At 38.2% G+C, this 24,449-nt stretch overlaps 2 protein-coding genes across 3 annotated transcripts in view; one reads left to right on the top strand and one right to left on the bottom strand.

Annotated features, from left to right (window-relative positions):
• LOC119776264 (troponin T, cardiac muscle isoforms-like) overlaps positions 1 to 7,050 on the top strand; it is a 38,566-nt gene extending 31,516 nt beyond the window's left edge. The window contains exons 7-15 of the mRNA XM_038274578.1: positions 2,404 to 2,425; positions 2,504 to 2,564; positions 2,702 to 2,818; positions 2,924 to 3,001; positions 3,965 to 4,075; positions 4,897 to 5,009; positions 5,124 to 5,214; positions 6,259 to 6,296; positions 6,968 to 7,050. Of these exons, the coding sequence (XP_038130506.1) occupies positions 2,404 to 2,425; positions 2,504 to 2,564; positions 2,702 to 2,818; positions 2,924 to 3,001; positions 3,965 to 4,075; positions 4,897 to 5,009; positions 5,124 to 5,214; positions 6,259 to 6,296; positions 6,968 to 7,007 (671 nt within the window). The 3' untranslated portion in view covers positions 7,008 to 7,050. The remainder of the gene's footprint in view (positions 1 to 2,403; positions 2,426 to 2,503; positions 2,565 to 2,701; positions 2,819 to 2,923; positions 3,002 to 3,964; positions 4,076 to 4,896; positions 5,010 to 5,123; positions 5,215 to 6,258; positions 6,297 to 6,967) is intronic.
• A 449-nt stretch (positions 7,051 to 7,499) lies between these two features.
• LOC119776263 (dynamin-1-like protein) lies at positions 7,500 to 24,421 on the bottom strand. 2 transcript variants are annotated; one of them, XM_038274575.1, is made up of 19 exons: positions 24,204 to 24,421; positions 23,740 to 23,881; positions 21,399 to 21,445; positions 21,232 to 21,303; positions 19,062 to 19,148; positions 18,815 to 18,977; positions 18,588 to 18,708; positions 17,331 to 17,462; positions 12,816 to 13,022; positions 12,573 to 12,693; positions 12,340 to 12,495; positions 12,176 to 12,265; positions 12,004 to 12,096; positions 11,715 to 11,768; positions 11,419 to 11,484; positions 8,526 to 8,657; positions 8,321 to 8,430; positions 7,681 to 7,840; positions 7,500 to 7,601 (listed from the first exon to the last, which is right to left on the bottom strand). In XM_038274575.1, the coding sequence occupies exons 1-19, from the start codon at positions 24,303 to 24,305 to the stop codon at positions 7,545 to 7,547; spliced, it is 2,112 nt and encodes a 703-aa protein (XP_038130503.1). In that variant the 5' UTR covers positions 24,306 to 24,421; the 3' UTR covers positions 7,500 to 7,544. The 2 variants fall into 2 exon arrangements, with proteins under 2 accessions (XP_038130503.1, XP_038130505.1); XM_038274577.1 differs by lacking the exon at positions 11,419 to 11,484 and having other exon boundaries at positions 24,204 to 24,420.
• Positions 24,422 to 24,449: the final 28 nt, after the last annotated feature.

Raw genomic sequence — 24,449 nt, 5'->3', positions numbered from 1 at the left:
GCAATAATTGGAGGGTCATACTCATAATATGACTAACTTTTCAGCAATTTTTGAGGTAATACTATACTATGTGTCATTTTAGGTAATAATTAAGGTCATACTATACTATGAATACTTTTAGCCCATTTTTGAGGTCATACTATACTCTGACTACTTTTAGCCAAATTTTGAGGTAATACTATGGCATATATCGTTTTAGGCAATAATTGCGGTCATACTATACTATGACTACTTTTAGCCCATTGTTGAGGTCTTACTATACTATGACTTCTTTCAGCCCATTTTTGAGGTCATGTTATACTGTACTATGACTTGTTTTGAGGTCATACTATACTATGTTTAATTTTAGGCAATAATTGAGATCATACAATACTATGACTACTTTTAAGTAATTTTCAAGGTCATATCATACTTTGACTCATTTTAGCCATGTATTGAGGTCATACAATACTTTTAATTTTTTTAGCCAATTTATTAGCCAATTTTGAGTTTTTAGGCAATAATTGTGGTCATACTACACTATGACTCTTTTTAGCCCATTTTTGTGGTCATACTATACTAGGACTCTTTTTTTTGCCAATTTCTGAGGTCATACTATACTATAACTCATTTTAGCCAAATTTTGAGATCATATACTATGAGTTGTTTTAGCCAATTTTTGAGGTCATACCTTACTATATGTCATTTTAGGTAATAATTAAGGTCATACTATACTATGACTTCTTTTAGCCCAGTTTTTAAGTCATACAATACCATGACTACTTTTAACTAATTTTGAAGGTCATATTATAGTATGACTCATTAGCCATTTATTGAGATCATACAATACTATGACCACTTTTAGCCCATTTTTGAGATCATATTATACTGTTGTGATTTTATGTCCAATTCCATTCCCAGCCAGCTGGGAATTTATATTTCTGATGCTTTAAGAAGCTCATCACCCTCCCCAGTAGGGGTGGGAAATATCTTTTTTAAGCAGATATTATTTTGGCTGTTATATACTTTTTATGAACACACACCCTACTAGCTGTGTGTTAGAACAATAAATGAGGGATTTGAGCGCTAATCATGGTCAAACAGTTAATTCTGCACATACATGGAATAAATTCACCACAACTTCTGTTCAAAATATGAGTTTATTAACAAAAATCATTCAGCTCCAACTCAAACATATTTCAGTTTAATACTCTCAACTAAGACTAGTGAAACTCAACTAAACTAAACCAAACTACTATGTACAAAGAGGAAGGGGAACATGGTAAAAAGCATATTACAGTTTAAGATGGATTTTGAGTTTGAGAAACAAAGTTTAACTGGAAGAATTTGGGATATGATCAAATTAACTTTTCACTAATTTAGAGAAATTGGAATGTTTTCAGACCAATTCACAATATAAATCCATGACGCAAATAAAACATTATTTGGCCAAATAATGTTTTGTTAAATTATTCTCTTAATCAAGAACCAATAACCTTTAGTCAAATGATTCTTTACCGTCTTTCTAATAGCTATTAGTGAATCAGGATTCCACTAAATGACTCTTGGTCGTACTTGGTATTCGAAATGTAATGAGCATATGAGGAACACATGAACACTAATGTTACAGTATATCAGTGTTTATTCATCAGTAAACATGTGATATAATTAACATCATCAAAAGACATTTTGTTTGTTCTGTCCCTAATTATGGACAGAACAAACATTTTTTTCCATGTCCATTTGGAAAGCTTGAGTTTCATCCAGCTGTAGCCCAGCAGTCAGGGCAGCAACCTGGGGTTCTTTGTCTCAGTGGCACATAGCAGGGGTTCTCTTTATCTCAGTCATTCATCAAGGCAGGCCTTCTCATCCAGTCTGGTTCTATAAGTCCTGAAACTCAAGAGAAATGTGTTGCAAAAAGTCTGTTTTGCAGCAGCAGTTTGGTTCTGAAAGGTTACCACAATGACCCATCCTTCATGATTCTGGACGTCCCATTGGGCCCGCATCTCCACTGTGGTGGAAAACCTTTTCTCTGTTGTTTTGTACGTTCTCCCACAGAGGGGGGTGGTTGGTCACACCTCTGTGGCTTACCATGTGATTGGCCTGTGGAGGCCTTGGCTGAAAAAGGGGGGGTCCGCAAAAGTCCCCCAGCTGTTATTCACCAAAGTTGCGTGTTCTCCTCTGGTCATCATGGCATATGGCACAACAATACTATGACTCTTTTTAGCAAATTTTTGAGGTCACACAATACTATGATTTCTATTAGCCAATTTTGAAGTCATACAATACTATGGTTCATTTTAGTCGATTATTTAGATCAGATATGATATATTTAATATGAAATCACCTTCTACTATAAGCACAACATGGCAATTAAAAATAAAACTGTCAATCCAAAATTAAATTTTCTCCTTATTATAACAGATGAATCAAGGCCCAAACCAAAGTAAGTTTTTTTCTATTGTTTCCTATCCTTATTATACCAGAAATGATTGTTACTATAATGTAATTTCTTATTTTGCAGGGCTTTTGCACCACCCATAGCTGTTCCAAAGATACCAGAGGGAGATAAGGTGGACTTTGATGTAAGTGATCCATCATTACTTTCTCTTTAAGGGTTAATGTTGAACAAGAAGTGTTAAAGAAGACTTACAGGAATTGTTTTAATTGGATCCTCTGTACAGAAGCAAGGCAAACATGTTTGTCTGTGACCTTCTTGTAGGACATCCACAGGAAGCGTCAGGAGAAAGATCTGTCAGAGCTGCAATCTCTGATCGAAGCCCACTTCATTCAGAGGAAAAAGGATGAGGAGGAGCTCATCGCTCTTGTTAACAGGATTGTAGGTCTTCCTTGAAAGTGCACACTACTGCCAGGGTGATGTACCACCCTGCAAACAATTATGCAGTCTCTCTCCCTCTCTCTTTTTCCCTGTGTGGATGATTAGGAGAAGCGTCGTGCTGAGAGGGCTGAACAGCAGAGGATCCGCACTGAGCAGGAGAAGGAGAGGCAGGCTCGTCTCGTTGTGAGTACCTTTGAAACTGCGGCTTAACAAAGTGAATTTGTAAACTGGGATGAAAATTCAAATTTATTCAAAGAAACTAATTAAACTCCCTGGTACAAAAAAAGTAAGCTTCTTTCAAATTTAGAGAAAAACAAGTGTTTTAAACCAGTTTGATGTGCAGAGCAGTTTCATTGTTTTTTTAGTCTGAATAATATGGTGGCTCTTAGAACAGTTCTCTTCTTCTATGTGAAGTGTAGAACAAATTAAAGCTTAAAACTCATCATTTTCATATTAGGAGTAGGAATCTATGCCTTCCTATTACATCAGCATACTTACCTGCCACAGTTCTATGTTTGACAGCTTTAAAGCAAAATGCATAGCTGAACCAAACACACTTTTATTGAAGTTTTGTAAAAAGAAAAAAAATTGGAAAGTAGAAGGAAAACTTGGTTCTAAATAAATTCTTACAAGGTCTGAAAAGTGATAATTTTCAGCACCTGTGAGTCAAACCTTTTTTAGAAATTGTATTCAAAGCTAGACATCTTTATTTAAAGGAAAGTATTATTTGCCTTTGATTTTAGCAATACGCCCGACTATGTGTTTATTTTTTAAGAAATATTTAGAGGTTTGGATTTTCAACAAAAGAGTTATGAATGTTAAAAAAGTCTGACTTTACAAAGAAATAACTTGGTAAGAGGTTTAATATTATTGGTCTATGTTTTCTGGCTCTTACATTTTGTTTCGGCTACTGTCTCTTTAAGGCCATGCTTGTCCTCTTATTGGTCACCTGCACACCTGAGAACGCAGGTGTTTCTCATTTCCACCTGGAGCTGTTTAACACAGAGAGCTGTTAAAAAAATACATGCTTTAAGCTTTCTTAACAAAAATAAATAAATTTTTGCTCCTGTTGTTTCTAAAAGGTAGAAGAAAAATAGTTAATAATCAACTATTTTCTTATGTATTCATTGTATTTCTGCTTTACAGGAGGAAAAAGAGAGGAAGGAACAGGAGGAGGCTCGTAAGAAGCATGAGGACGACACCAAGAAGAAAAAGGCTTTGACCAACATGACCCAACATTACGGTGGTCAGCAAAGGGTCAGTTTAAAAAGTTTTTTTTTTAATCAGCTTTCTCTATATATGCAGTTTTTCCTTCATGTTCATAAACAGCAAACATAGCTAAAAAAGCTAAACAAAGCCACAGTAACAAGAATATATTATATTAGCCTAATACCTATTTTATATGTTTAACAACCTTTACAATATCCATTGTTCCAGGGGAGTTAATCAAACAAAATTCCCAATTTATACTCCTAATTACTTTCCATAAATGTATCATTTCTTTTATTTTGCTTTATAGTAGTAAGTCCTAGTTTTATTTTTTGTCAGTGAGAGCTTAAACCTTCATTTTAAGGCCTCTAACTTGCCTTTTGCACTTTCTTCATCATAAAATCATGATTCCTTCCCCTTTTCAAAAAAACTCCATCTTCACACATTCCAACCGCAAAGTTTTTATCAATACAGTATCACAGTGATACTTTCTATCATGTATTATGACAGAAAAGACAACTAGGATAACAATGCTGTCTTGTGGAGTGCCATTTTAAACTGTATAATCTGAAATAAACTAACACAAATTAGTTTAAAAAAAACTCAAAATAATTTGATTCATTTTCTAATTTTACTCCTTATTCCAATATTTATAATATAATTATAAGTCAATACTACAGCAATGAGTCTTTCTTTGTTAAAAAAAAATTATTTTCTTATCTAATCGTCCATCCATCAATTAAATAATTAAAGAAATTTTGGGAAAAAATATTAACTTATAAACATACCACATAAAAGTAATATTTCTGTAGTCACAAGGGGACATAAAACATATTTATGTAATTTATGTTTTTTTTATTGTTTTGCAGCAAGATGGAAAGAAGGGAGCAAAGAAGCAAACGGAAAGAGAAAAGAAGAGAAAGATCCTGGCAGAGAGGAAGAAACCACTCAACATTGACCACCTCAACGAGGACAAGCTGAAGTAAGTCTGAGGCAGGAGATGAATCCATTCATCAAAATCCATCTGTTATGTGAGTTTGAAGCCGATTTTGGTTTTTCAGCCGCTGATCTTCTGCTTTATTTCTTAAAAATAAAGGGAGAAGGCCAGCGAGCTGTGGCAGTGGCTGATGACGCTGGAGGCGGAGAAGTTTGACTACACTGAGCAGCTAAAGAGACAGAAGTATGATGTGAGTATTTAACCTCATCAGACTTTAAATAAACTCACCTCTCATATTCATTTAGATTAATAGTGAAATGGTAATTAGCCTAAGTAGCATCAGATAAACAGATGCATTGGTAAACCAACCATTTTATGCGTTATTATGCTTATAATAGTGGTGGTATAATAATATATTAGTAAACAACTTAATCTTTAGTTATCCTTTTAATGCAAATATCAAGCTCTTAAATTTACTTTGCTATAAACAGTTTGAGCAAGATCAAACTTTTTGCCCATGTAAATTATATTTTCAGTCTAAATTTTGACTCTTTTGTAAGTGTAAGTCAATCCTATTCAATCTGTGGCGTGTTTAATTGGTTGAAACACAAACAGGAAATAGCTTTTCCAGTTTCAGGGTTTATACATGAATGAGTAACTCTTATTTAATGTTCTTAGAAATAATCTTAATACCATCAACAAATACATATATATATGGCAAAATCCTTCACCATGGACAAGCTGCAGCCATGTCCCGAGTTCCTCATTTTCCCGCCACGTTGGTTCAAATTTGCATTTTCCCCATTCTCTAGCCTTTTCTCTGCCTCAAGCTTCTTTTCCGAAGCATTCTAATGCCACGATTATAAAAATGTAATGAATTTTAATGCCAATTAAGGCCTTAATTTGATAAATAATTATTGATTTTTAATGACCTGCAGAAACCCTGAGTTTGGACTTAAATGCTCATTCAGATTGGTGTTGCTTATTTAACGTAAAAGGTCTACAATAAAACGATTTTACCTTAAGGAGGCTTATGCTGTCTAAATTGAGTATGTACTGAAGGGTTTTGATATATGCACCTTAAAAAAAAAAAAAACAGTATTTCTCTACCATTAAGCATCTATAATTTGAACTAAAGCTACATTTAATGGTCAGAACAGCCTCTCATTCCTCGGATATCATAGCATCTCGACACCTTTTGATAAACATTTTACTACTGACCAGTTGGGAATCATTTAGACATCTTAGTGAACTGCTGCATCCTTTCTTCTTTGGTCTCTCTCGTCTGGTGCAGATCAACCTGCTGCAGAATCGGGTCCAGGCCACCCAGAGGTAAGTAGTAGCCGTTTTCCTGATCTCTCTTTGCTCTGAAAAAATGAAGTCAGTCTGCAAGTAGATGGTAAAATAGGAAAAAAACGGCCCATTGTTTTTGTCATAATGCTTAAAATTATCTTCTGCTTTTTAAATGGGAATTTGTATTATCTTAGGGGTGGGTTCATTTAAAGGCATTCTGTGCCGATTACTTATCAGTTACAATAAATTAGGTCTGGAATGAACTAAGTGGACAACAGCCTGTAGCGATTTGACCATTTCATCTCCTTTTCAATTTTCATCCAAGTCATAAGTTAAATCCTTCCCTTTAAGGCCTTTGTTCACGCAGCTCATTTCCCCCCCCCCTAAACAAAAGCGGACCAATGCCACTTCCATAATAAATCTGATTTATCGTCTGCAGCTTAACACTCACGTCACCTTTCATCCCACTTTGTTTCCTCTGACCCTCACTAAGCAGGCCAAAACCTAATAGTCCTGCAGACACGCGTTAGGAACCATTTACACAGATGTTTTGGAGGTCGTGTTTAATTGGTAGCACAAGCCAAAAATAGAATTGAGCATGAAGACCTGCTGTGTGAACTTGGCCTGCTTTTTGTTTGTAATTTCCCCCCATACACTGTGCCGTTTAGCTTTTATTTATTACTGTGTGCATTGTGTCTGTAACTCTGCAGCGCCAAAGGAAGAGGCAAGGCCAAAGGCAGGGTGAGATAGAGGGATGAAACCTGCCTGTCAGATGCCGGAACAACGGTGTTCGTCGATGCAGATAACTTGTACACAGAAATAAAGACACTCCTATGCCCTCTGTGGGTGTTTTTTTTTCCATCCAGATCCAACAAATGGCAATAAAACACCTCTTTATTTGTTGCTTCATACAGATTTCACAGCTAGGCAGCCAATGTAAACTTAAATAACACAATAAATAAACCTGATGGCAACAGTGACCTGCTATACAATACAGTTTGACAATAGTGCAAAAATTAAACAGCGTTTTCTGACGAGTGCTACTTCTAAAGGGACAAAGGCTGGAAATGGAGATGCCCAATGGCATTCTGGGTAGCCTTATATTTAACAGTGGTCTGTTTTACATGTCCTGATTCAGTGCAAGCTTTATATTGTGATTGGACACCATAATACCTACTGTACATTTGATCTAGGATCAGAACTTTTTAAATGTTTTTTGAGCCAAACGTTCAAGTTCAGTCATGAGTAGGAGGCTCTATCCTCAGACGCTAACATAAGGATTAGTTTTTACCAAAGATGTGTTTCTCTAATCTCAGCAATCACCTGACTGGCCCTCTGTAAAGCCTGTTGGAGGAAGAAAAAGAATTACAACTTAGAAATCTTAAGAGGGAAACTAGCTTGCTGCATTGAGGGAGCGTGTTACCTGCAGCATGTCTGCTGCCTCCTTGCGTCGCTGGGCCATGTCCTCAGACTCTGTCAGCAAGTCATTGAGGAGGCCTGATTTGTAAAGCTGTCCGACAAGTTCGCTCTGCAGGCTGTCCTTCACATGATTCACCAGGAAGTGCATCACTGCCTTCGGCACACTGGAAAAGACAAAGATGCTTAAGTCTTATACAGCAGTTTTAATACATTTATTCCAATGAATCTAAGGTTGGCTTGACTTTAAGTATCAAATCTTTAAAGTCAATATTAGAACATCCATCCTCCTTTCATGGCTGCATTTGTTTTTAGACGATAAAGAAACCTAAGATATGCTGGTGAAGATGCTGTCATCCAGGTCATAGTCGTTCCTTATAAATTAAAAAAACAATCCACTGTAGAAAGCTTCCTGGAGGGGAAGCGAAACGTCTTCAAACCTCAGAAACCAAGTCCAGTGGATTGTTTTTTTTTTAAACTATGCTGCTGCTACAAAAAAAAAAACTTTCTGTTGCACATCTATCTCAGGTTTTCCCTCCGTTTTAAGAATTAACATATTTTCAAGTAGCTCAATAAAATCTGAAGAGCAAACCTACTGGTTTTATGACCCGAAGCGAATGTCTGATAAATGAAACCAGCGTTCTCACCTGTCCTGGATGTTCTTCCGTACGATGAGGAAGTACGACTTGATGAGGCGCTCGATGACCTCGCAGTCCCTCTGCTCCCGTGACGACAGCTTCCTGGCAACCGGGACAGGCTGAGGGGAACCAAAGCCAAACAGGAGAGCTATAGTAATTCCTTAAACCCCGTCTGAATCAGTAATGGTTGATGCTGGCAGACTGGTTTGCTTACCACATCAAGCAAGTTGACGACTCCTTTAAGGGGACTTCCTGGACCAGAACCTGCCGCTTCCTCACCCTTTTTCAGCATCCCCCTCCAGTTCCCGGTGCCATCCTGCTCCGCCTGAGGCCCTCCAGCTGGAGCCTGACACACAAACACAGAAAGCAGACACCTGTCACTGAAACCTATTAAAGTACTGTTGGTATGCTATTTTGTGCAGCATTTAACATAAGGCAGAGTAGTGGCAGGAAAATGTGGGAATTTACTCCATATTTGCCAGAGATGAAGTATAAAGATTAAGCATAGCTGACAAAAACGCTGGGGCAAAAAAACATAAAATAAGTGTACCTACCAAAACATTTATTTTCCTTTTTATGTGTCAAGTTCAAAAGTTAATTGTGACAGACAGGACAGTTTTTATACCACAAACGTACAGAAGGTAACGCACACTGATCAGTAAGATCAACAAGCCTCTGGATCACACTTCCTTAAAAAAGTATTTGCTGCTTGATAAATGAGTTGACATTTTGCTTTAAACAAAAAATCAGATTACTTTATTATTTTGATGAATACAGTGATAAAATCAGGGTCTAACCAAATTAGACAGGCTGACAGTTGTCTGGGGTCGCTACACGAACGCAACAGCAGAGGGCGCCAGTGCTTTGACAGGTTTGCAGACATTTGAGGTGGAGTTAAAGGAATAGTACACCCAAAACATGATTAGCCTTCATTTTCTACTCACCCCCATGCTGAACAACACTCTGGAGTACTTTTTTGATATCTCAAATGCATCTGGAGATCTGGGAGGCTTCTTGCTGTCTGCTGACATTCAAATAATGGAGGTCTACGGTGCCAGAGGCAGAAAGGTCCATAAAAGTCCACATAAACGTGTCAATATTCCTCCATACTGCTCGTCCAATGTATTCCAAGTGTCCTGAGTGGGTAGCATCCAGAATTTACTCGAAACGAAGTCATTTAGAATGTTTTTAGAGCATAAACAGTAGTGTATAGGATTTCCTGAAAGCGCGTGCCGGCGCGTTCACGACGCTACGGAAGCCGGCAGACTAAACCAGATGAAAGTGCGCATTCGCGTCTGCTCTGCCGATAATGCAAGCGTAGAAGAAGAAATGTGCTGTTCACTTGTGCAAAGAAAGAAACAACGAAAGAAAAATGTCTGAGGACTTCAGTGTTGAGGAAGAGCATGAGTTCTTTGCTGAGCTGAATGCGCTGGTTTGGTCTGCCGGCTTCCGTAGGCTCGTGAACGCGCATGTGCGCGCTTTCAGGAAATCCTATACACTACTGTTTATGCTCTAAAAACATTCTAAATGACTTCGTTTCGAGTAAATTCTGGATGCTACCCACTCAGGACACTTGGAATACATTGGACGAGCAGTATGGAGGAATATTGACACGTTTTTGTGGACTTTTATGGACCTTTCTGCCTCGGGCACCATAGACCTCCATTATTTGAATGTCAGCAGACAGCAAGAAGCCTCCCAGATCTCCAGATGCATTTGAGATATCAAAAAAGTACTCCAGAGTGTTGTTCAGCATGGGGGTGAGTAGAAAATGAAGGCTAATCATGTTTTGGGTGTACTATTCCTTTAAGGCACAAATTTTAAAATAGTGGTCAAAGCAGCGGAGGCATCAAATATAAATACATCATTGCAGAGTGCAATTATAGAAGATGGCACTTGAAAAAAAAAAAAAAAACGGAAAAATACGAACAAAAGAGAAGCTTGACAAAAAAATTGAAGGGTGGAAGTAGGAGCTACAGTAAGCACACTGTGAGGAAAAGCCTCATGCAGGTTTCTGAGACATTCCATGAGCAAAGTTCAAAGTGCATTCGAGGTGAAGTGTTGCAAGATTTTAATAAAATATGTCATTACTGTATTTTTTTTTTTTTTTTTTTTTACTTTTTAATTGTATAAATAAATTTTTCAATACATTATTTCAATGAAATTCTGAGCACTTCAATACAAAATTGTTTCTTTAAACAAAATAAATTTGTTCTAACAGTTTTTTGTTTCCAAAAATGGGTCCTGGAAAGAGGCGGTGGTCCTATATTCGAGTCAGTACGGTAATAAACAAATATCAAAAAATGCTACCGGGCTGAACCATGAATTTACTGACTAACCACATCTATTTTTTTCCGTTTCACTTGTGTCTTTGGGTTTAAGATTATAGCCAAAGAGATTAGAAACGAATCTGAATGAAACGCTACTGAATCAGAGACCTAAAAACTAAACTTATTCCAATAACGAGCAGAAGTCGCAGATAAAACAGAGCAACTTTTGGACTGTTTAAAAGACCCATTTTAGTCAATGCTGAACAATTAAAAAAGATTTTTGACCAAAAGCCGTCATATAAACTCCGAGACTTGAAAGGAAAGAAGTGGAACTTCTTAGACGGTATCAGATCTGACCTAAAACTTAAAGCATATCAGAAAAAGTATTACATTCACAATGAAACATGGAGGTAGTAGCATAATGATCTGGGCCTGGGACAACATCAGTAGAAAAAATGACCCTCAGCATGATTCTGCCACCGCCAAAAACAGTTGGTTTTATACCAATTCCATCCCTGGAATGAACAGTTTACACAGAAGGTTTATATCTCAGAGCTTCCTAAGATGGAAGAAGAAGAAATAATAAAAAAGCAGCATGTTGGGAAGGAAGGAGGAAGAGAAGGAGATGAAGGGTTTTCCTGTGGGACAAGCACCAGTCGGGGGGAAAAAACACACACAGCTGTTAGAACAAGTTCGATCAGGCTGACAGCAAAACATCAGCAGACAAAGATCACAGTGCATGCCAGCAGCTCATGCACATCCATCCATCCACCCGTGCACCACTATCAGACCACAGCCGGCCAGGCACAGAGCCAGCAGGCTGCAGTTTGTGCCCACCTCTGATCCAGACGCAGAGGGCTCGCCAGAAACCGCAGCTGGGCCCGCCGGGCCTTTGCCAACAGACTAGCAGGAATATGAGAGCATAAATATGGAGGAAGAAGAAGAAAAAAAAAAAAAAAGGTACTGAGAAGACAGAGAATGAGCCCGGAGATTTAGGATTAAATTCCTGGGCGGAAACTATCCAGAGCATTTGCTCTGCAGGTCCTCATGCTGCGGTCTGAGTGGACTCTAAAGACTGCAACCCAACATTAGAACAAATCTGCTGCCTTTCTAATATTTGAGAAAGCTTTTACCTTATCCCTCGGTACTGCAGCAGGCAGCTCTCTCATCCGGTTTCTTCTCTGCTCCTTGAAAATGAAAACGGACATGAGTATAATTTAGATTTTCCTGATGAACAAATTGTACTCTAGTTTAATAAAAAAAAAAAACAGTTTTGCTAAAGTATTCAGAAGAAACCTATATATATTTTGTGCTGCAACATCCAGAACACCGTTTTAAATTTTTTTTTAAATAAAGGATGCATCTGTAGTTGGTCTGTCATTTTAAATAAAACAAACTTGATTTTCTGCAATGACTCCATACCTCTATATTGTTGTTCAAGACGCCGCAGGCGTCAGCAAAGTCTGGATGCTTAGTGTTGATGTAAGCGAGCTCAATCGCAACCAAGTTGTGAACCTGCAACAAAAAAATAAAATAAAAACCTTCCCTCTTTGCTTTGCAGCCTTTAAAATTAATGCAAGCAAAGGTCTGTTACCATCTCATTGGTGATGGGCAGCCTCTTCCTCAGGAGGGAGGTGACCACTTCAACAATGGCCTCGTGCAGCTTTGGGAACCTCTGCAGCTCCTGCCTCGTCACAATCGTTACGATTAAACATGTGTGCCAGGGGAAGATGAGCTCACCTGATGTCCGTCTCCTACCTGTGTGCTGTAGTTGCTGCAGTGCTGGATGATTCTCTGCATCTCCTCGTGGACGAGCTCCACGCAGCGCAGGCTGGGCTCCTCCAAGCGTTTGACCTGTTTCTTTACCAGCAGCTCGAAGGACACTTCAGGCACGAACAAGGAGGGACGGGGCCCCTGGCAGAGGGAGGCGCTGGAAGGTCAAATCGGGTTGTTTTGTGGTTAAACTGCAGGAAAGCTTTCAGTGAACTCACTGTTGCGTTCCTGATGGCCGTTAGGATGTCAATGGTGCTGAGACCTCCAAGGGGATCCACAGACTCCAGCGTCCGGCCGAACGTCTCATGGAAAATGTAGCAGATTCTGGCTCCACCGCACCTGAAACGAATCAACAGAAGGAGCTTAACTCTGACCGACATCAAAAGGATGAAAGCAAGGCAGTTGATCAGTTTCATTACACTAGCACAACAGCACCACCTTGTGGCAGAGCTGCTACTTACAGCTCTGCTGTCTCAATGTATTTGGCTGTCCCCTCTATGGTGTTGCAGTACTCTGTGGCGAACTTGGTGATGAGCTGCAGCAAGGTGGCGCTCTGGTCTTCCACCGGCTCGCCGTAGCTGCTGAGCAGAGACTGGTACTGGGCTGCCAGGACGTTGATCCGTGTCTTCAGCTCTGGGAGGCAGTCTCTGATGTGATGCATCAGCAGCCTGACATTAGGAGAGGAAAGGGCACTTTGCTTTAAATGACAGACAGGCATTAGTGATTCTCAGACGGCTTCAGGAAGCTCCTCTAAGCCTGGTGTTACGGCGTCGGAATTACATCATGTTCTCTGTGGATCTGCATCATTTTTCTGTAAAATAGAAGAGCCCTAAACAGACCAACTTAAACAAAACAGCATTCAGGGATATATTTTTTAAGCTGATTGATGCACACTTGAATTTACAATATGGGTTCATATATGAATATTGATCTATTATAGATAATTCAGAGCGGCCTCCAGCAGAATCAGATGCAGATAATTAGATCTAATTTAAATAGTTAAGCATTGTTGTTTCCTAATAAATGTTTAGGTGATTATCGGGTCAACAGAAAGTTAAAAAACCTAACAATTATTTTGCAAATTGATTAACCTGTTGATCATTTTTTAGATTAATCGATAAGCACTCGGATAGATTGTTAAGAAGAGTTTTTACCAAATTAAACCAGGTGAAACTCAAACTTTTCCATTTGAGGAGTTCTAGATTTAACCTTTTCACAGACACATTTTTTTTTATCTTAAATGCAAAATGTTTATACATTTTTTTACCATCTTAGTATAACTGCTGCTCTAAGTGGGTTGCTCTATCAGCTAAAGGCATGTTTCAGAGTCTCTATGCTCCAATTAATGATTAATAAATTTCTAAATTAGTTGACAATGATTTAAATAATCGATTAATCACAATTAATTGTTTCAGCCCTACAATGACTGACACCTTTTAGCTACAAATCTGATATACATGTGCATCACATTAGACATTTTTAGTCTGGTTCTGTTTATGGCTTAAATTCACAACAGAGCCTTAAGCTCAACATCTCTGCCCTGAAAAAAACCAACAATAAACCAGTTTAAGGGGCAACATTTTGCTCAGGGCTGAGGATAACCGTCCTTCTAAAAGCCTCATTTACTGCTATTTGATTTGGTGGTTTGGCTTCCAACAAACGTGATTTAAAACATTTAAGATTAAATGTTACAAACTAGAACAAGCCGATTCCCTTTTAGTGGAAGCAGAAGAAAAGGAAAACTCACAAATGTAGAGACTGGCTTATGAAGACAAGATAAACAATAAAGGAGGAAATTTCACCTGGATCAAAAACATCCAGTCTTCTTCAGTAGTCCTAAGATCATCCAGAGTCTCACTGAACTCACCACCCAGCCAAAGCGTTAGTCCTTTAGTTCAGTTTTATTAATTTATTTCTTTAAGTAAGGCAAGGCATCCCCTCACTGCACTCCTCATGTTGCTCCTTGCTCGGCATGGCCCTCACACAGGTGAAACTCCTCAGCCTAATCAAGCCCTTGAGTACAGACCACAGAGGTTAGCTAAAAAACACAGTTTTTCAGCCAAAACCGGTGCAAAATGTAGGAAGTTTCCCAATACTTAACATTAAAAGCCATAGAATGAACTGGTGAAAATGGGTATTGCAGGGATTTTAGGCATTTATCTTACTATATTAATATTTTATTTCAACTTAAGTAATCCTAAGCCGGGGGGGAACCAATTTCCAGCACAAGAAGCCCTTCATTAAAAAAAAAAAAAAAAAAAAAATGTTTTTTAAAAAAAGGCCTCTTTGTACTAACCACCCAGAGTCCTTAGAGGGTTAGAGCATGATATATTTAGAGCCATTGCCACAGCTCAGGGTATGAAATAGAAATGTTTCTTCTTGGCAACATGTACAGGTGCTGGTCATAAAATTAGAATATCATGAAAAAGTAGATTGATTTCAGTAATTCCATTTAAAAAGTGAAACTTGTATATTATATTCATACATTACATACAAACTCATATATTTCAGATGTTTATTTTGTTTAATTTTGATGATTACAAATGACAACAAATGAAAATCTCAAATTCATCATATCAGAAAATTAGAATATTACTGAAGACCAATAAAAACAAAGGATTTATAGAAATGTTGGCCAACTGAAAAGTATGAACATGAAAAGTATGAGCATGTACAGCACTCAGTATTTAGTTGGGCCTCCTTTGGCCTGTATTACTGCAGCAATGCGGCGTGGCATGGAGTCGATCAGTCTGTGGCACTGCTCAGGTGTTATGATAGCCCAGGTTGCTCTAATAGTGGCTTTTAGCTCTTCTGAATTGTTGGGTCTGGTGTATTGCATCTTCTTCTTCACAATACCCCATAGATTTTCTATGGGGTTAAGGTCAGGAGAGTTTGCTGGCCAATTAAGAACAGGGATACCATGGTCCTTCAACCAGGTACTGGTAGCTTTGGCACTGTGTGCAGGTGCCAAGTCCTGTTGGAAAATGAAATCTGCATCTCCAAAAAGTTGGTCAGCTGCAGGAAGCATGAAGTGCTCTAAAACTTCCTGGTATGTGGCTGCGTTGACCCTGGACCTCAGAAAACACAATGGACCAACACCAGCAGATGACATGGCACCCCAAACCATCACTGACTGTGGAAACTTTACACTGGACTTCAAGCAACGTGGATGAAGTGCCTCTCTTCTTTTCCTCCAGACTCTGGGACCTTGATTTCCAAAGGAAATGCAAAATTTACTTTCATCAGAGAACATGACTTTGGACCACTCACCAGCAGTCCAGTCCTGTTTCTCTTTAGCCCAGGCAAGACGCTTCTGACGCTGTCTGTGGTTCAAGAGTGGCTTGACACAAGGAATGCGACAGCAGAAACCCATGTCTTTCATACGTCTGTGTGTGGTGGTTCTTGAAGCACTCACTCCAGCTGCAGTCCACTCTTTGTGAATCTCCCCCACATTTTTGAATGGGTTTTGTTTCACAATCCTCTCCAGGGTGCGGTTATCTCTCTTGCTTGTACACTTTTTTCGACCACATCTTTTCCTTCCCTTCGCCTCTCTATTAATGTGCTTGGACACTGAGCTCTGTGAACAGCCAGCCTCTTTAGCGATGACCTTTTGTGTCTTGCCCTCCTTGTGCAAGGTGTCGATGGTCGTCTTTTGGACAACTGTCAAGTCAGCAGTCTTCCCCATGATTGTGTAGCCTATAGAACTAGACTGAAAGACCATTTAAAGGCTTTTGCAGGTGGTTTGAGTTAATTAGCTGATTAGAGTGTGGCACCAGGGGCCATCAATTTTGAACCTTTTCACAATATTCTAATTTTCTGATATGATGAATTTGAGATTTTCATTTGTTGTCATTTGTAATCATCAAAATTAAACAAAATAAACATCTGAAATATATGAGTTTGTATGTAATGTATGAATATAATATACAAGTTTCACTTTTTAAATGGAATTTCTGAAATCAATCTACTTTTTCATGATATTCTAATTTTATGACCAGCACCTGTAGAGGAAACTTAGCTCCTCTTAACACAGTGGAAACATGCTGGCAATAATAACGCAACAATCAACATTCCTATCAATTTCTGTTGTTGCTAAAGGAAAGCAGATACAGAGCAATCGCTGAAGCAAACCTGGCAGAAGCTGAATTAGTTCAGATAAAAACATTTATCCTGGGTTAGAAGGGCCTAGTCAAAGTCAGAATCAGAGTCCATCTGTCAGCAGTTAGTAGGGAGAAATTTAAGTTTATTTACAGCCCTGACTGTGACTGTCCCTGAGGCCTTGCTGCCCTCAAAGGAGCTAACCTTGGGGGCTCGTCCAGGATCAAACAAATCCTGGTAAAGTTCCATAGAGTGGCAAATTTCAACTTATGCTTTAAGATAACACTACCAGTGTTATTGTCTGTTTTCTGCAGAAACAAAAATATTTTTGCTCTCTTCAGTCTCATCTAGGGCTGAAAGATTTTGCCATAAATTTAATTTCTGATTATTTTCAACCAATATTGAAATTTTTCTTTGTACTAAACAAAAGCATATATAGGTTTCCATCCAAAGTTTCAGTTTCATGACCTTGACAGCTTGCTTTCCATGAGTCCATTGATGCAGGACTTTACTGTAACTTATCAATGAAAAAGCTCTTGCATGCATGCTAGCTGCAACTCTCTCAAAATGTAAAATGACTTAAATTGAGTGCCTCTGCAAACACAATTAATTACCCAGCCCTATTCTGATTTTTATTCTTTTTTTTTATTGTGTTTAAAGCACAGAGATAAAGCAAAGCAGCCAAACGATGCAAAATGTGAAGCATAATAGTGACAACACCATGATGTGGGGATAATATAGGTGCAGAACAACTCTGAACATGTGGGATAAAATGCCTAAAGTTTGTCTAAACAAATCAACCATAAACCAAATGAAAAAAAAAATGTATCCTAATACTTCTACTGTTCATTATTGCTTCATTACTGAGGTGGGTTTACCTGTTAAGGGTCCGGGCCAAATATTTGGTTCCGTTTCTGTTGGCCATCGATGGGTATTTCTTCTGGAGGAAAGCGTGCTCATCGCGGATGGCGTCGACCACAGACTTCTTATTGTTGATGTCCAGCTGACTCCTGCAGGTTTAAACCAGAAACACCAACAAGTCTGCATCATATATATGCATATAAGTCAAGCAAGAAGAAAGAAGTTTTTTTCAAGCAAACATGGAGGAGTTTGACAGAGAAGAGATGTCGGAAGGCAGTGATTTTGAGGAGTGTGTCGGCTTTGATGACGGTATAGATGAAAATGATGACTTTGAACGCGCTGAACCAATCGAACTACCACCGCAATGCACGGAGTGTTTAAACCGCACACCTGGAGTGAAAGTTGATTTGCCTGCAGACGCCACACCGCTGCAGGCATTTGAGCATATTTTTAATGAAGAACTTTGGATGCATCTTGTTACCGAGACGAATAGGTACAGTGACCAAACAAACCAAACTCCAACAAGAGCAAAGATGGCAAAGTGGTCACCCGTGACTGTGACGGAGATGAAGACATTTATTGGGCTGTGTATGGGCATAGGACTTCTTGTGTTGCCAGTACGAAGAGATTATTGGCGACAGAGTAAACCTCTCTTCAGGACGCAGTTCCCCCAAAATATGTCCCGGGACAGATTTGTGGCCATCTGGAGGTAAGTTGTATGCAATTTATAACACAGACATATGCATTATTATGCATAATAATACTGTTAATAAGTAATCATCAGATAGTTATTTATGTAATGTTTGTTCTTTATTTTAAAAACGTTTTATATTGCACATTCTCAATGAAGACATGATCACATATGGAAAAAATAAAGGTTGAATTTTTTATTTTTTTATTACTGCTTTTCACTTTTTTTTTTGGAAGAATTTCAAAGATAAAATATATTTTGAGTTCTATCTGCTACAGAAGCTGAGATATCAATAATTTACTAGGCGTTGACACAGTTGCTGAATTTACAGAAAAACTTCAGGGTTTTAGGGGTATTTTTTAAAATCGGCCATAGGTTTTTAAGGTGTTTTTTCCAGGCGTTTTAGGCCTAAATGGGTTAATAGATCTGCAAGGACTAGAATCTCTTTCTTAAGCTTAATGAATTTTATGATGCAAAAATGAAGCCGTTTATGGTTTTATTTGTATACTTGGATTATTTAATTTGTATAAAGAGTTATTTCTCAGCTAAACTGCTCAGTTCTAAAGTTAAATGATGCAGGCACCTGTTCACAACTCCAATGATGCCCAGCTTGACAGGAATGACTCGACCCATCAGGACGTCCATAGCATCGGTACCAGCGTCCATCAGGTCCAGCTTTGTCACCACAGCCAGCGTTCTCCTGCCTAATGATTCACATTTATGAAAAGCCAGTGAGGATTGTATGTTGTATTAATACCGAAGATGTGTTGTTGTTTTTTTAAATCAAGCTGTGCCTCCAGGCCCTCATACCATCTGGATCCACCTCCCGGGCCACCTTCAGGGCCTCTGAGGTGGCCATGTCTGTGTTGGCTGCAGTGACTGCGAGGATGATACAGTTAGGGTTGGAGATATGCTTAAGGATCAGATCCCTTATCTGGACCTCGATGTCTTTGGGCTGATCACCCACCGGCACCTGAAGAACAGGGTCATTAGAAAGACGTTAGCATCCGGTAGCTTTACAAGCTGGAACTGCAGAACCGGAAACAAGTCGGGTTACCTTGGTGATTCCTGGCAGATCCACCAGTGTGAGGTTGACAACATGAGGAGAGAAGATCTTCAGGTGGATGGGATCGTCACTGATTCCCTGCAGGAATGGAAATCAGCTGAATGAGCTTTAAAAATATGACGAAACAAGAAAGGGGTGTTTGGATTCTCCTACAAAACTAATTAAATTATCCAAATAACTAAGATCTTTCTTTTTTTCCTTCCTTTCTAAAAAATTCAAGACTCTTTGTCTTCTGCAAACAACCAAAATAAAAAATTAAACTTTAGAATAAGTTCTAGCTGTGTTTTTGTATCATTTTAAAAAGTTTTTTTTTAATTACACATTTATTCACAAATAAAAAGGATAAAAATGTTAAGTCCCTTGCTTACACTGGCTCCGGTGCGGTTACCGAGCCGACGGAGACCGCAACTCCCGCACACCCCCTCTCACACCGCCCTTTTGACTACGGTGCGGTGCGGCTCTGCGGCTCCGGCAACAGGTCCGGAGGTTTAACAGAAGTTCACTTGAGTTCACGTAACTTCACGCGATAACACGGCCCAAATAAGGATATTTGCGAGAGCTTGTTGCGGAGGGCTCCGGCACGCCGCAAGGATAGCTTTCTTGCGGAATTTTCTGCAGCGCCGGAGTGTCTCGGTAACCGCAGCCGGACAGCTCAGCAGCCGGTGAGAGAGGTTTACGTCTTTTTAATGACTTGGAATCACTGCGGCGGCTTAATATAGTGCTGCACAATTATTGTGGACATTTTTATTATGAGTATTTGATTAGATATAAATTCCATTAAATAACATGGATTTATTCAAATCAAGAATATTTTAAAAGAAGAAAAATACATAAATAAATCAAATAAGTGCCCTTTAACCCACTTTGGATAGAAATAAAAGAAAATATACATTTGTTACAACTAATAAAAATTAAAACCCCTTTTTCTTATAATAAAAAAAAGAAATTTTTTCATTAATAGGTTGAATTATCAGTAAAAAATAGCTTTCTGTGACTGCATATGTAAAATGCACAGAAATCAATAAAGGAAAATAACTTTATTCAGCATAAAAAGTGCAACATAGTATTAAAACAAATCTAAATATCCTTCTTGATTGAAATAATTAAAATTATTATTCTTTTATTTTAAAATTTCATAATTTCCTTTAGGGCTGAAAAGAATTATCGGATTAATCGATTATTGAAATACTTATCAACTAATTTAGTAAACGATTAATCGTTAACTGGTGTATAGAAACTCTACAACATAACTTTAGCTGACAGATGGACCCACTTGGAGCATAAATTATACCAAAATTGTAAAAAAAAAAAATAAATAATAATAATAATAATAATAGGTACATTAGAGATTAAAAAAAAACTTTTTTATCTGTCAATATGCTTTATCCAGACCTACTACAGTGGAAAAGTTTTAATTTCACCAACTTTATTTTGTAAAAAGTCTTCTTTAAAGAATATTTGGCTAAATTATTATTAATCGATTAATAACAAAAACTAATCAACAGATTGCTCGATTTACAAAATAATTGTCAGTTGCAGCCCTAATTTCTTTTCTTTACAGACAATGTGACAGTAAATGATGATGTGCGGATGTGGCGCTTTCTTTCAAGCCATAGAAACAACATCAATGACTGATGCAGACATCCTTACAAAAAAGAAGTTTAGTAAATTAAACCTTTGAACAAAACAAACAGGTATTTCAAAAGCGTTTCACCCAAAAGCTGCAGACCTCTGCTCTTTAGCATATTTTAACCGTTCAAAGATAAACCTCTGCTGCAGTACGAGGGCTAAATATCTACTCGGCCAATGAACAGATGCATGAGGAACTTTAAATGTTATGCAAGCAAACAATAAATATGAGGCCCATGAGGCCTTGTAGCTGCTGCAGAGCGGCTCGTAGTTTTATTGATTATTTTGTCCCAAACAGCAACATTAACGCTGAGAGCTTTAAGGGAGAGCAATGTTCTCAGGATCAGCATGCACATTTAAAAAAGATAGAACAAAACAACACTTCCAAGGGAAGGAACCCTAACATGTGTGTATTTAATGTTTGTGTTTTCGTGGAAGCAAAAGATTATCAAACTGAAACTTAGCTCTTTTTCTAATCACAGTGACTTCCTTTCCACAAACACAATAACTCTGTATTAAACCCTGATCTCACCTTATTATTTCCTGATACTCGCTCCGTTTCGCTCTCAATCTCCTGTCGGATTTCATCGAAATCTGTGTAGATCTTCAAAATAGAAAAAAAAGATAAAATAATAGAAATGAAACAAAGGCTCCCATCAAAGTCCAGACTACCCTGTCCAGCCACATGAAGGGGAATACCTTATTTTTAGTGTGTAGAAACTTCCCCCACTCCTCCACATCTCTGCCTGTGAGACACAACGAAAAGTAGAGTCAGAAATATAAAAAAAAGGAAAGCTTATCAAGGCTAGAAAGAAACTTAAGTCTAAAAGAGGCAAATCAAGCACAGCTAATGCAAGGACCAACATCTGACCACCTGTGAGGGTGAGGTTTATCTAAGCAGCTGCAAACAGGGGGTGTGGGTAGCTGAGCTACAAGAAGCTAAACTCTACTGTAAAACGTACGGACATCTGGAACGCTGAGAGGTTCTGTTTTTATTCACACCATAGCGTCTGCATGTGGCCAGGAAGAGAGAGACAGACCTTTAAAAATTATTACTCGACTCAGATAGTAAGGAAATATTTAACAGTTATGGAGTTTACCCAGGATTCCACACAACTGCTGATCAAATGCACTTGACTATTTATCCTCAACACCTGTCAACACCTCTATAAAGGGTTCCTACACATGTATTGGTGAAAATAGAAAATATAAAAATACTTTACAGACTTAACTTCACCTTGAGTTCATCTAGAAATATTTAAAAATGTAAAATGAACTGTGAGTTTTGAAATACAGACATCAAAGAAAAGAATCAAGGATGCAAAAAGGAAAGAAAGCAAGAAACGGGAGAGAGAAAAAAGGAAGAACCGACACAAAGAAGGATAGAAGCAAAACATTTAAACGCTTTTTCACACAATCCAGGGCGTGAAGGAAAGTTTTCTATAAAAGGGCTGTTCAGGCTCACTCATGGCAACTAAATGCCAACTGAAAAAGGAAAGGCAAGTTTATTCAAATAGAAGATTTCAGGGGGCATAAAGGCATTACAAATTGATTGTTTGACTTTGCTGATCTCACAGTGGAGAAATTAACTCATTACATCGGCTCAAAGAAGAAGTTGCCAGAAGGAGAAAAAGGTGCATGGGGTTATATACAGTATATACAGTGCGTCCATCTATATAACAGCTGAAGTCTCTTATTTAACAGGATTATTATACAGTCAATTTTTAATGATTAAAAAGAATAAAATTAGGCACAAAAGTAAGATGATTATAAAAAAAGATATATATGATGGATAAAAATATGAAAGGCCACAAATCAAATACCTTCTTAATCTCTTTTCAAATCAGCCTAGGGTTTCAGATTTAAATAAAGTTTTCTGAAATTCAACAACATCAATAATAACTAGAAAAAATAAAGCAAAGTGGGAATGCTTTTTTCTGCTGAATGGAAAAAGAAAATTTGGCCAAAGGAACTGATTAAAGGAAAAATAGCAGAAATTAGCTGAAGAACATATAAAAATGTGATAGGAAGTCAGAAACTTGAAACTGCAGAAAACAATCATCTGAGGATTTTTTAGGGTAGAATGAATTCATGAAATTTGATTAACCAGAAGAAAAAGTCCAAAAGCATCTGGAAGCATACCTGGAAGTTGACAGAAGTTGAACTGAAAATATCCTTAAAAAGACAAACTCTTTTGTAAAAGAAAAGTGTGAAATTTGCAAAATCTAAAGGATGTGTAAAATGCTGAGTTTAACTAGGATTAATACAACAAAAAGGGTAAAAGGTACAGAATCCGCAGTTGTTGATGAACAACAGTGCAAGTTTCATGTCTCCTCAAAAGAGGACGTGGCCATGGTGACGATGTTAAAATGAAAAGAAGAATTTTTAAAGATTTTGGTTTTAAAATGTACTCCTTTGAGGCCCCCAAATGACATAGCGGCCTGGTAAAACCATAAATGATAAATTAAGCATAACCGTGAAAATAAGCCGGCTTTGAGGAACAATTATACCAACTTTCATTTTTCTATGCAAAAGGAAGTTTCCATGGTAACAATGTAAAATATTTCAGTTGGAAATTTTACTGATTTGATACAAGACATAAAAAAATAATACAGGTCTGATGATGATGATATGTGCCAAGTTTCATGCTTGTACATCAAACACTTTGGGAGAAGCAGTGATGTGTTATTCAGCCATTGTCTCCCATTACTGTCCTTTCCTAATTGCTTGTGTGATGTGTGGATCAAATGCCTGCAACTCTGGCATAATAAGGTGTATGGATGTCATTCTTGCACCGTTTAATTCATGACGAATAGGGGAACAAAGCTTTAGGTTGTTCAAAATGTTTTTGAAAAGATACAGCACCTACACAGCAATCACGGTTACTAATACTTCTTAGTTGCTGTCAAAGGCCACAAAACAATTACCTTCTTGCTATCTTTTCAAATCAGCCAAGGGTTTCAGCTGATTTAAATAAAGTTTTCTGCAATTCAACAACATCAATAATAAGAAAAGAGAGGAGTTTCCTGCTAGCACCCACCTCCATCCTCATTCTTCCTTCCATCTCCTGGATCTACATGGACCAGCTGAAGGATGAGGGGCCTCCTGGTTACAATGCCAGTCCCACGGGGCAGCAGGTCCCTGCCCACCAGGCTCTCCAGCACTGAGCTCTTTCCACTGCTCTGATGACGTAGAGACATTGCAGACACACCAGCACTCATTAACTGGCCTCTTTTAGATAGCAGGGGCTAATTTAAGATTGTAGGCTGATGGAGTATTTTTACCACAGCCTCTGTAGACATTGTTAGCCGCATCAGCTCTAATAAAAACAACTGTTTTCGCCATGACTATCAATCTTTACAGCTTTCAAATATATATTATGGAGTAATTAAATCAAACACTCTCTAATTATAGTGTTTGGCTTGTTTTTGTGCATTTTTTGAAGCAAGGTTAAGAGGCTATCGACTAGCATGACAGCTGCTATCAACCCAAGCAGTGTTTTACCTGAGTCCCCACCACTGCAATCTGCGGCAGCTGGATGATATCCGTCCCCACGGTGTTAAACACATCCTGGAGCTTGTTTATTACGGGGATAAGAGCCTCCATGTTGGCTGTTAGACGGACTTTAAACAGACTATTTATCGATATGGAGCCAAAGTCATTCAATGTCCCCCTAGAACCACCATTCTACTTCTTCTTGAATTTTTTTATGGCAGTTGGCAAAAACGTTAGGTGAGCATTACCGCCACC

The sequence above is a fragment of the Cyprinodon tularosa genome, unplaced genomic scaffold (genome assembly GCF_016077235.1).
Source record: "Cyprinodon tularosa strain WSP-4 unplaced genomic scaffold, ASM1607723v1 ctg92, whole genome shotgun sequence".
NCBI classification, from domain to species: domain Eukaryota; kingdom Metazoa; phylum Chordata; class Actinopteri; order Cyprinodontiformes; family Cyprinodontidae; genus Cyprinodon; species Cyprinodon tularosa.
The sequence above is the reverse complement of the archived record's forward strand: the minus strand, read 5'-3'. Positions and strand labels throughout refer to the sequence as shown.

Coding starts and splice junctions, on each gene's coding strand:
- LOC119776263 (XM_038274575.1), bottom strand. CDS start 24,305: ATGGAGGCTCTTATCCCCGTAATAAACAAGCTCCAGGATGTGTTTAAC. Junction 17,463..18,587: donor ATCATTGGAGTTGTGAACAG/GTGCCTGCATCA, acceptor TTAAACCTGCAG/GAGTCAGCTGGACATCAACA. Junction 8,431..8,525: donor TCGTCAACTTGCTTGATGTG/GTAAGCAAACCA, acceptor GGTTCCCCTCAG/CCTGTCCCGGTTGCCAGGAA.